This window comes from Vespa velutina, chromosome 17 (genome assembly GCF_912470025.1).
Source record: "Vespa velutina chromosome 17, iVesVel2.1, whole genome shotgun sequence".
In the NCBI taxonomy this organism is placed as follows: Eukaryota; Metazoa; Arthropoda; class Insecta; order Hymenoptera; family Vespidae; genus Vespa; species Vespa velutina.
In genome coordinates this window covers 1,706,818-1,719,317 of record NC_062204.1, presented here as the reverse complement: position 1 = coordinate 1,719,317, position 12,500 = coordinate 1,706,818, and the positions used below count along the sequence as shown (strand labels likewise).

Genomic DNA, 12,500 nt, shown 5'->3' with positions numbered 1-12,500 from the left:
GAAGAAGAAGAAGAAGAAGAAGAGGAAGGTGTTAAACGAAGGTGAGTTACCCCTGAAAGAGAGATGATCGATCCTCCCTTCTTGTATCATAAAGTTTTTCAAGCAGAACAAGAAAATAAGAGTTCACGTCTAGTGAGCGTGTATCACCTTACTGAAAAAATATTAACCTGAAAGATCGATGCTGCTGTAATGCATATATACTTGTCTCTTGCGTATCGTGAAATCTCTCTCTCTCTCTCTCTCTTTCTCTCTCTCCTTGGGAGGACCAAAGAAGAAACACCAGGAATAGATCTTGTCTCGTTCAAGAATAACTCAGCCTAAGAGCGAATTCTCATAAGACGGTTTGTGATGTTGTAAGAGCCAATTCTAAAATAGGAAAGTGGGTGACATAAAGACAATCAGGGTCAAGAGTAAGTCGACCAAAAGAATGAAAGAGTAAGAGGGGTGGTATTATAGAAGTTTAAACTTTGGTATTCGACATCTGGAAACTTTTGTTTGACATCGTTCTTATCAATGTAATTATGAATGAGAAAGTAAAAAATTTAAGTATGTATATATGCATGTACATAAGCGCGTTTATGATAAAATTTAATATAATCCTTTTATAGTAGCATCGTTGCAAACAACAATTTTACCTACCAAGGTTTCCTAACCTATAATTTTTATTATTTAATATATATGTAAATTTCTTTTTTTTTTCTTTCTTTTTTTAAGTTCGACTTGTTTCTTTCATCAATCGGAGAGAATCCATTGTTTATCTTTTTATTTTTTATTTTATTTTATTTTACTTGATTTTTCAATTACAAGTTAAAACGATACGATTAGTATACGATTATTATATATTAGTATCATATAATTATACTGCACTATAAAGTATAGTATAAATAAAAAGAAAGCGATTTATATTAAAAGAATATTAATGACTTATAATATTAAGTTTTTCGTAGTTTCTTTTTTTTTTTTTTTAAGTAAAAGTTAAAATATTATTATATTGATACTTTAGTATAATTTTTTTTTAGAGCATATTAATAATAATAATAATAATAATAATAATAATAATAATAATAATAATAATAATAATAAAATATAATTATGGTTGTATAAATTAAAATTATTCATTTGTTATTATTTATTTCTTGTTGTCAACGAACAAAAATTAGGTTATAGTACAATTAACCTACTATTTCGAAGTTTGTTAAAATCCTCGACAAATTTTCTCTCTCTACTTTGTCGTATGTGTCAATATGTGTTTGTATTTTACAGAGGACTTCGAAAGCTGTGTCATGTCGACTTCTCCACGGCTAGGTTATTAGGTTAAATTCGTTCCAAGTAAACTTGGGAACGTGACTATATTCATGTTACTTAATCACCTTTTCGCATCACCCGCGTAATTCAAATTGGCTTACATTAGTAGTATATTATTCAAAATCACGAAAGAAGAGAAAATTTTAATAATACAATTTTTTTTCTTGTTTTTTCCTTTTTTTTTTCCAAATTGATTTCTATTATATTGTTGAAATCAATAATAAAACCCGCGATATTCAAATTTGTTCGATAGTTTATTCTTAAAAAAAAAAAGAAGAATGAAAAGAATGAAAAGAATGAAAAGAAAATATTGTCGACAAAAAGAAGAGAGAGAGAGAGAGAGAGAGAGAGAGAGAGAGAGAGAAAAGACGATTTTTCGTGAAATTGGTTTTTCTTTATCTCATGATATAATATTAATAATAAAAAGGATATAAAAATGACAAAAAAAAATTTGTTAGATTTCTCCCTATCTTCAAATCATATTACTCGAATCAATAATTATATTGCCAAAAGAAAGTATTTCATGCTTGAACAAGATTTAATGGAGCAAAAAAGAGAGAAAGAGAGAGAGAGAGAGAGAGAGAGAGAGAGAGAGAGAGAGAGAGAGAGAGAGAGAAAACAAAGAATTCCACGAACAAGGGAATGCTCGTCGGTCGATCTATTCTTTTCTTCTTTTTTCACCCTTTTTTTTCTTTACTCGTATTTATTCGTGGAATAGAATTTTTTTTCGAGTTTCTCTCTCTCTTTCTCTTTTTCTCTCTCTGTCTCTCTCTCCTCTGGCTGGCGCGAGTCAGAAAATTGTGAAAAGCGTGCAATAGGAAAGGTGCATAGTTCTTTGTGGTCTCGTAACAACGCCAGTGCACTAGTGCAGCATCAACAACGATGCCAACCAGCTGCTCTGTTGCTACTGGGCTTTAGAAGAATGCCCATAGACGGTCGGCTTTCCTTGCAGGCATCGTTTCAAGACGCCAAAGAGCTTTCGTAACGTTCAATTATCTCTTTTTACGGAGCTGACTATGTCGGTCGAAAAGAGGAAGAATTCCAAGAAGAAAAGAAGATAATTTAACTCGCGAGTTGTTTCAAGAGAGATGCTTAAACGTATGTATGCATGTATGCATGTATAATATGTATGTATATATGTAAATGTAACACAACACTTCTAAGATCATTAACATATTTCTTCATCGGTAATAAATAATAGAAAATGGAATACAAATTTTACATATGTAAAAATAAATAATATCATAAAGAAGAACGTATTAAATAAAATTTGCGATTTAATTTTCATGAAACCAATGAAATTTCAATGCGGAATGTAATACATATCATTTGATATACATCCGATCCACTTCGATTGATCGTCCGAAGTTGATTGAAAGAGTTCCCAATTGAATAAATTTGACACCAACTGGAAGCCATAAACATTGGAAAAAGATCGCGTGTCCGGGAACTAGTATATACCTATACCTGTATATATATATATATATATATATATATATATATATATAAAATACTATATGCGTGTATATTTATATATGTATATAGTACATTAAGAAATCGAATCCGAAGTTAGTATTGGTGATCCACTTGAACGAGATCCTCCTACGAACGTTCACACTACACCATCGAACGTTTACCTTGCTCTCGAGGGAACAAAAATTGCTTATTAACACGTTGTATGTCTCGTGCTCCACCGATGGCCCACATCGAAAGGACTTATCGTTCTAGGCTGTTGTAAATATCTTATATAAAATTAAACGCGATCATAAAATACTTTATAATATTATCAAGCGATACCATAATTGTCATGTGTAATGGAATTTTCATGCCGTTGCCGATCGATGGTTCAATGCAGCTTGCCTGAACGGAAAATCACCACATCAAAATATCACGGCATCCCCGACGTGTTTTTAATTATACGTTTACGACGAAGTGACTTTAGATTTTACGATTTCTTTTTTTTTTTTCTCTTTTTTTTTTTTTTTTTGTTAAATACAGTGTTCTTGAGAAATTTTTAACTTCGGAGTCTGTCATTATGTTTTCAATGGCCGACGATAATTTTGTTACGTTAAATATATTTTAATTAGAGTTATTTGAAGTATTTATGTATATCAGAGAAAAGATAAACTTTGATAAATCAATTATTTTGTTACAAAATGACCGATCAACAATTCTGTTAACCTATTTTTCAAATGAACAATTACTCAATAAATATCAAAAGATATATATATATATATATATATATATATATATATATGTACCTAGAATAATAACATATAAAAATGTATTAAGAACCGAAAGAAGCCATTTTGTTTCAATATGGCCGACGATAATTTTATCCTATCAAATAAAATTGTTTGATGAATAAAAAAAAAAAAAGAAAATGATAAATAAATAATTAAATAAATATAAAAAAATATATATATTTCAATAGTAATGTAAATTTTTTCAACTTCCACATGTTTCTCTATAAGAAAAGTATATAGCGAAAAAGGGAGATACTTCTTCAATAGAAGAAAACTGATTAAATAAATAATAATCAATCGTTTGCAGTTCGACGCGTTGGATCAAAAGTCAACGTTATCAAGCGTTCGAACGAAGCGACAAAAAAACACACATTACGAGCTGCAAACTCTGCTGCAACATAAAACAGCGAGAGTGAAACACTTCATGGTACACCGACACTCGTGGTGAACAATCGAGCTAACGCGAGAAAAAGAAAAAAAAAAAAAGAAGAAGAAAAGAAAGAAGAAGAACATAAATAGAAGGAAAAGCGAAAGTGTTGCGACATTCGTCGAGAATTATACGGCCTAATGCTGTCGTGGTTTTCTTCGGCCGGCAGCCTTTTTTTAAACAGCGACGACGACATATTCGAGCGATTTTTTTTCTTTATCTTTTTTTCCATCCCTTTCATCATCGGATCATTCTCATTCCCACTATTCCCTTTTAAATATGACGTGGATTTTTCTAAGCCTCGACTTTACTTCTCATTGGTAAAAATATTGAATTTATATATATATATATATATATATATATATATATATATATATATATATCTTTTTTTAACTTTTTTTTTTTTTTTTTTTTTTTTTTTTTTTTTTTTTTTTTTTTTTTTTTTTTTTTTTCTTAAAAATATTTAAACATGAATATGATATGTATAGATCGAAAGAACTAGATTCTACATATAAAAAAGAAAAAAAAATTATATTTATACAAATTTGAGATATCACGAGAGCTACGAATTTTCTATTGAAAACAAATAGGACGTATACGATTACAAGTATTATATATAAATAAGAGTATATATATATATATAAAGTGTATAAGAAATGTAAAAAAAAAAAAAATCAATAATTCCAGAGGGAGTAATCGCGTTCTATCGTTTGATGATCAAACGATAAGAAATTCCTTGAGTTCAGGAAACACCATAGTAGATATGCGTACATATGTAAAAACGTTGGAAAGATTCAAGATAAAAGATGGCGGCAGGTATGTATATTTGCAGCATATACTTCTCTTTGATTGGTCGAAAGAATCTTTTATGTACTACATATATATACATATATATATATATATATATGAATGCATGATATGTTCCTCTGAATACATGTATATGTATATATATGTGATAAGTATATACATATTATATATACATGCATTCATACATATATGTATACATACACACACACAAAGCTAGCTATGCAATGAAATAAAATAAAAGAGAAACGAAGAAACAGTGATGTCTCATCGAGCATGGCTTCTATTTAACGAGTGCATTGCAAACATTGAGAACGATGAAGAAAAATAAGATTGACTAGAGTTCGAATAAACGATTCAATATCGTATAGAAGAATGTTGACACATCTCAATTGTGATTTTCTCAACAAACTTTTCTCTTATTTTTCACGGTTATCCTTGTATCATCAATTATACGTAAGAAAACGAAAACGACGACGACGCGATATATTTTTCTAACTTTTCTTATTCGTCAGCGAATCAGAAGCACGTATGTACGAACGACAGACACGTGATCCGGATATTTTTTTTTTTTTTTTTTTTTTTTTTTCCCGTAATAATAATAGTTTAGCTTATCTCTCAAATTTCGTCTTACAAAAGTTCGAATTTCTATACCGAAGTCATATTTCTAAGAAAGGAGATTTTGATCGGTCTATCGAAAGAAATTTGAAATAATTTAATTACGGTCGTTTCTTTTCAAAAATCTTTGTTTGTTTGTTTTTTTTTTTTATTTTTTAAATAATCTCCGATTATGTAATTTGAATTCCCGCGTATTTTTATTTCAAAAGTGTAAAGTATATCACTTTCGTTAGATTAAAACGAAATCGACGGTTGATTTCTTGACTCTGATAATCGTATACACACACAAACACAAACGTACCACATATACACAATCATCGGTTAGCTATCATATCGCTGTAATGTACAAACTTATATGTACATATAATGTATGTACATAGATAGATACAATGATGACTAGTTTCGCAGGAAGTCACAGTCTATTTATTAGTTTACGACTCGATATGCTAGAGCGTTGAGGAGATCCTATGTATATTCCGTTGAAGATACGAAGATTAAAATATTAATAAGCGTACCTATGTTGAATGTCAACGACGTGTGAAGATGTCATCATCGGCTTCGAATGTTAAGTAGATAAAAGCTGATCAGTGCCAACCAATAAGACGATTTTATCTATCTAACCAATCAAAAGAGTTCGTAATTAACCTATAGGATTATTCGAAAGTAAAAATCAGTATCTGTCATAAATAACAAAAAAGAAAACGAAATAAATAAAAACAATATGGACGATATAACATTTCATTCTATTAGAAATACATAGAAAAACATCTTCGATCTATGTATAATGAGGGTTAAAATTTATTAGTGTAAACCAATAAGACGGCTTTATATATCTAACCAATCAAAGGAGTTTGTAATTGATCAATAGGATTACATAAATGTAAAATTACTATTCTTCAAAAGTATATATAAAAAAGATAAATAAAAAAGAAATGATTTAAATGAAATTGTGATGAAAAATGGATGATAAAAGTGATTAAAAAGAAGCCAATCACCATCGACTAAATATTGAACTAAAATATTAAACGAATTTGTAATGAACTAGTAGGATTATCAGGAAGTAAAAAAAAAAAAAAAAAAAAAAAAAAAAAAAAAAAAAAAAAAAAAAAAAAAATTATAAAATGTTTTCTACATCCTTAGAAACAAGAAAAAAACATTGATACACCCATAATGAAGGTTATGTTAATTTGATTACAACTTCGTAGCCAATCAACACGAGGATCAATAAAAAAAACCCAATACTCTTCGTAATAAAAGAATTCGATACTACTTCGTAAAAACTACCAACACAAAAGAAAAGAAAATAAATAAAAAAGAAAAAAAGATAATTGGACATTTCCTACGCCATAAAAAAAAACCACTGATAACAAAAATTATAATAATATTCCAATCGCATAAATTAAATCACTCGTACTTTGTATGTGTGTGTATATATACATACATACATATATATATATATATATATACCTCAAATGTAATGGTGGTTATACACATTATAATCAATTGTAATGCACATAATAAATGCATTGAACGTATTAGAAAAAAAAAAAAAAAAAAAAAAAAAAAAAGGAACAAAGGAAAACAAATAAATAAACGAATAAATAAAAGCAGGTAGAAACCGGAAAACGCATTATTTCCTTGTATCGTGTGTTTGACAAAAGAGACAGAAAAAAAAAAAAAAAAAACAAAAAAAAAACAGCAATGCCGGTCGAGGGCGCGCGCAAGGATGGCAGTAGCGGCGGCGCGCAAGGATACGAGCACGACCTCGATGAGAGCCGAATCCAACGTGGAGATGGCCGAATAGTCCCGAAAGGTGGCTGCATCTTCCGTATGCATCTGCGAAACGCCCACGCGCTACGAGCACGCATGCGGCAACGCCAATCACCTACCCTCTCTCTCTCTCTCTCTCTCTCTCTCTCTCTCTCTCTCTCTCTCTCTCTCTCTCGCTCTTCCACTTGGATAATCTGTCTCTCTCGTTCTTACAACGTCGCACTATTACAAATAGAAATAAAGAAGCAGTGCGGGCGCCAAAGTCGATAGGAAGGAAGAAGAGAAGGAGAGAGAAAGAGAGAGAGAGTAAATGTTGTCATAAAAAAGATGAAAGAATGTGCCCGTGTTGTGTGTATATATATGTGCGTATAAAGGAAGAGAGAGATAGAGAATAAATATATACAGCGAAAGTTGTTAAGAGATTTAAATCCCGGCGGACGAGTTATCGAATTCTCTTTCGAAAGAGAGAGAGAGAGAGGAAGTTTTACCAATATTCTCTCTCTCTTTTTCTCTGTATTCGTACATAATAGAAAAAAAAAAAGAAATATATATATATATATATATATATATATATATATATATATACTTGAAATAGAAGATCGACCTTTCTCTATCCTATGTTTAACTGTGATTCGCAATGCACCTTTGAAGAATACGTAATAAGTCGTATTGTTGTAGCAGCGCGCGAAATTCTAATATTTCTAATGTTTACCGCGTATAACATATGCCGGCCCTCCTCCATCCCCACCCCTTCCAGTAAGATATGTTCAAGAGCACAGAAGATACTATTACAATATTCCGTTTTGGTTTTGATGCATCAAGAATTATCGCGGATTACGTTTCTAATCCTATTACCGTGTATAGTATCGTTTAAATCTAATAAATATATAAGTACATAATATAGAACGACACGAAGATTTCATCGATTTCTTTAATATATAAATATATAAATATATATATAAATAATATATATATATATATAAAATATATAAAAATTAAGGCGATTTTAACAAGACTTATGATATTTATAAATGCTAAATGTCGATAATAAATAAATAAAAAAATAAATAAATAAAAGTAAGGTTAGAATAAAAATTGTATTAGCATGTATGAGATACATACATACATTATACATCATTCATGCATACATACATACATACATACATACATACATATATATATGCAGAGAAAGGAAAGGTCGAAAGATTTTAAGAAACGAGCAGGTAGAGAAAAGAAGCGAAAAAGAAAAAAAAAAGGATTAATAACGGCCGAAGAAAAATAAAAAGGTACGACAAAACAATAAAGACAAGAAGAGGAAAAACAAAGGAAAGAAAGAAGGGGGAGGGGGGGAGGAAAGAGAACATCGCCAAAAAGAAAAAAAGAAAAGAAGGGGAATAACCAACAAAAAAAAAAAAAAAGGAAAGAAAAAGACAGAAAGAGAAAGAGAGAGAAAGATAAAGAAAAGGTTGTCTTACCTCTTCGAGGGATGTGATGGTCTGCCTGCATTGTGGCATTCGAGAAACGAAGGTCGACGTAGTGGGCGAGTTATAATCCTCCCTCGTTTCCTCGACGAACTCGCTCACCGCGATTAGGCCCGGCATTTTTTCTTTTCTCCTCTTCTTCTTTTTGTTATTGTTATTGTTATTGTTATTGTTGATTCTTTCTCTTATATTCTATCTTTCTTAAGCCTTAACGGAGATGACATACACATGAGAACACTTTTTTTTGAACGGGACAACGGGAGAACTGTCACCGCACAACCACTACCATCAACCAACTACGACGATCGAAACGACGTTTACTAAAGCACAAGAGTACCGATAGATTTCTTCTTCGTGCCTTCTCTAGCACCGTATGTCTCGTTTCTCGCGCACACACACCCGTCACCGATATATCCCTCTCTCTCTCTTTCTATCTCCAATAATCTCTCTCGTAGCTCGCGTTACCTCTCTCTCTTTCTCTCTCTCTCTCTCTCTCTCTCTCTATATATATATATATATATATATATCTTTCTTTCACTTTACAGTCTTTCTCTCTCGCAGGCGCACCATAAATTCCAACGACGTTGGCACTGTCACCTTTTCCTTCCAATCTTTTTCTATTTCTCCCTTTTCTTTTTCTTCTTCTTTTTAATTACCACCACCGTTTCCGTGATTACGGTTAGAAAACATTGACGATTAGAACGACGACGAATGATGATAAACGTTCTGACGGTGTGTCGACGTTGGCGATAGAGGAGGGACAAATCCCGCAAGAGAGAGAAAGAGAAGGATGCAAAATACGATATAATATATTTGCTCGTGTATACTACTATACTCTCTATCTATATCTCTCTCTCTCTTTCTCTATCATATATATATATATATATATATATATATGTGTGTGTATGTATTTTTGAACGTAGTGCCAAGTTTCTCTCTCTCTCTCTCTCTCTCTCTCTCTCTCTCTCCTTTTCTTTATTTCGTTTCCTTCTGAAGCCTTCAAGAGAATCGCCCGTAGGCTGCTCTCGGACAACAATTATCTACCCGACGACATCTTCCCGCTGTCGAACTTCCTACGACGATAAACGACGGGAGAATACATATCTCTCGTCTTTCCTTCTCCTGCCTTTCTTTCTTTTTGACAACAACAGAACGTAATCCCAACGCGCGTATATTAGGTACGCGCGAACGCGACTGCTCTGTTCGGCAATCGTTAACGTTCTTACGGACACTTTGCCGAAGCTTCGCTTCGTACGCCACCGTGCCAATACGAGGCGCTTACGACGACGAACGAAGTTTCACTGAGGCGGCACCATCGATGATACTACTTCGTCATTGGTTTGATAGTTAAGAGTTATTACAAGCTTCGAGATTTATTCTATCGAGGCGACATCTGATGACAGATCGTTTCAACTAATACAAATTACCGCGGTAAAATGTTAGATAATTTGAATTGTTATTAATCCAATGTGGAAAATGTTATTTCTTTACGAATTCATTTGTGCTTTTTTTTTTATAACCTTGATATATATATATTTTGGAAAAATTTGAATGTTTATTTATAGTAATTAAATAGAAAGATGTGAAATACTCATGTCAAGTTCAAATATTTAATTAAAGATCATTCCTTCGATTTAACAAAAACGTTTGTATTAGAACGGATTTAATGCGACATGTAATTTTTTAAATTTATTTATTGATAAGTAAAATTACATATATCCACAAACACAATGTTCTTTCATGGGGATTGAGGGGTAGGTGTAATAATGCATTAAAACTTGTGAGCGGTGAGGAGAAATGCGTGTGAAGGGGGGAAAAAGGGGGTGAGTGAGTGGGTGGATGGGGTGGGAGGAGAGGTAATTATCCTTAAACGATAATATACTCTACTAATAATTTAGGCGAAGGCGGGGAACTGATCGTGGAGATGTTTAATTTAAAAATTATAATGCTTCTATGTAAGAGTGATATTCTAATATTATGTATTCTCATTTATCCGTTATTTTTATCGGTTTAAGGTTAGCTTGGATGGATGCGCAGATCTTAGTATATACTGTATACTAAGAACTCATAAGAAAATCATTAATTTTAACAGTTACTTTGTTTTCTTTTTTTTTCTTTTTTTCTTTTTTTTTTTTAAGTGCTTTCTCTCTTTTTTGGTTTCTTTCTTTTTTCTTTTTTTCTTTATACTATCCTTCAAAACTTAAAGACAAATATGTGTATTCCTTAGTTTTATCTCAACATTGATAAAAATAAAAATCACAAGCAAAAACGATCCATAGGCAATAGACTTTTTGACTGTGATATATGCATTAACGTTATCTAATAATCCACTATCCTGTACAATCATCTTACGAGCCACAGCAACGACCTTGAAGGAGCATTCATTTCAATGTTTTGGCATTTATTAAGTGTATGGTTTTGAAACTTGGTGCAATTTTTTGTTAGATAAAGATAGAGAGTTTTAGGAAAGCTAGGAGTTATTAGCAGAAAAGTAATTTCTGCTTATGTGTATATTGTTTTATACGAGTGTCACACTGCGCATTATATACTGATATAATACAGGATCATGATTACAGATTGATACACATTGTACGAGAAAAACTGAAAAAATTGTAAAAATAAAGTCTAGCTCCATTATTATTCTCTTCCTTTAACTTCTAAATCCGAACTGCTATTTAAAGGACGTATATTTTCTTCCTTTCCCTCACATCTCACATGGCATTTAAGCTAAGTCAATTATCTTGATATATGTACTTATCACCTCTTTACAAAAATCAATTCTTAAACTTATATAGGATAACTCGATGCAGATTCGCAGTATTATGAAATACATACCGATAACTATTATCAAATTAATTTGCCAAACTGATATGCTCTGATTGCTAATACTGATATTTATAATTCATTTATATTACTATTTGTAACATCAACTTACAATAAAACTAACGATAGATTAACTAAGCAATTTAATGATTTATCACTTAAATTAATCTTCGATAAAATAATATGCGAAGAACAACAACGCAACGATATAAATATATAATTAAATAAAAATCATATTTAACAAATCTTATTTGTTAAATTTGTGTTCGTCATTATCTGCGAATATTCATCGAGTCAGGTTTATATATGCGATGTTTCAATATTTTAATGACTACTTGCTATAGGTACACAATGTATATTAATTTTATATGTATACATGTATATGCATAGTGTGTATATACATATATATATAATCTATATATCACTCACACATCTGTCAAACGTACGCGCTTACGCGCGTGAAATCGAACACACGTTGCATACATACATATGTATATATATATATATATTTATATATATATATTTCTATATTATCATTAATTCACTGATGCTATTTGTAGTATTTGTAATACACTCACGTGGTAATTGTTATCGTCTTAATATATCTAAAATATTTGTAACATTCAGCAATGTATGTATGTGTATCTGTGTGTATTTTATTTGCTCACCCTTCGACCGGAGTTGCGCGAGATAAACAAAATTTATAAATAGTTAATAGAGGAAGGCAGCTGCTTTTGCGAGTGCGCTTAAACGATTTCTTTTTCAGTTTTCAACAATCATCTTAGCATGCAATAAATTGTTTAAATTATTTCAAAAAACATGTGTAAAAATACAATAAAACAAACTTATAAATATATAAATATATATAATGTAATTAATGTACGTTCAAGAACAATCATCTTAAGTATTCCAGCAAAGATTATTAAGTTATATCTAATCCTTTTTTTTTTTTTCCTTATTATATTAATCTTGCAAATTTTTCTCTCGTCTTTTAGACATCAGAGAACAGAGATCTCGATTATCTTT

At 31.0% G+C, this 12,500-nt stretch overlaps 1 protein-coding gene and 1 long non-coding RNA gene across 4 annotated transcripts in view; one reads left to right on the top strand and one right to left on the bottom strand.

Annotated features, from left to right (window-relative positions):
* LOC124955247 (arfGAP with SH3 domain, ANK repeat and PH domain-containing protein) overlaps positions 1–12,500 on the bottom strand; it is a 30,993-nt gene that overhangs the window by 18,244 nt on the left and 249 nt on the right. For all 3 annotated transcript variants that reach the window (XM_047509408.1, XM_047509409.1, XM_047509410.1), the window contains exon 1: positions 8,646–12,500. This exon is cut by the window's right edge and continues 249 nt beyond it. In XM_047509408.1, the coding sequence (XP_047365364.1) occupies positions 8,646–8,771 (126 nt within the window). In that variant the 5' untranslated portion in view covers positions 8,772–12,500. The remainder of the gene's footprint in view (positions 1–8,645) is intronic.
* On the top strand, positions 1,697–3,503 carry LOC124955248. Its single transcript, XR_007102816.1, has 3 exons — positions 1,697–2,403; positions 2,851–3,039; positions 3,161–3,503. It is a non-coding gene; the product is annotated as an uncharacterized LOC124955248 (long non-coding RNA).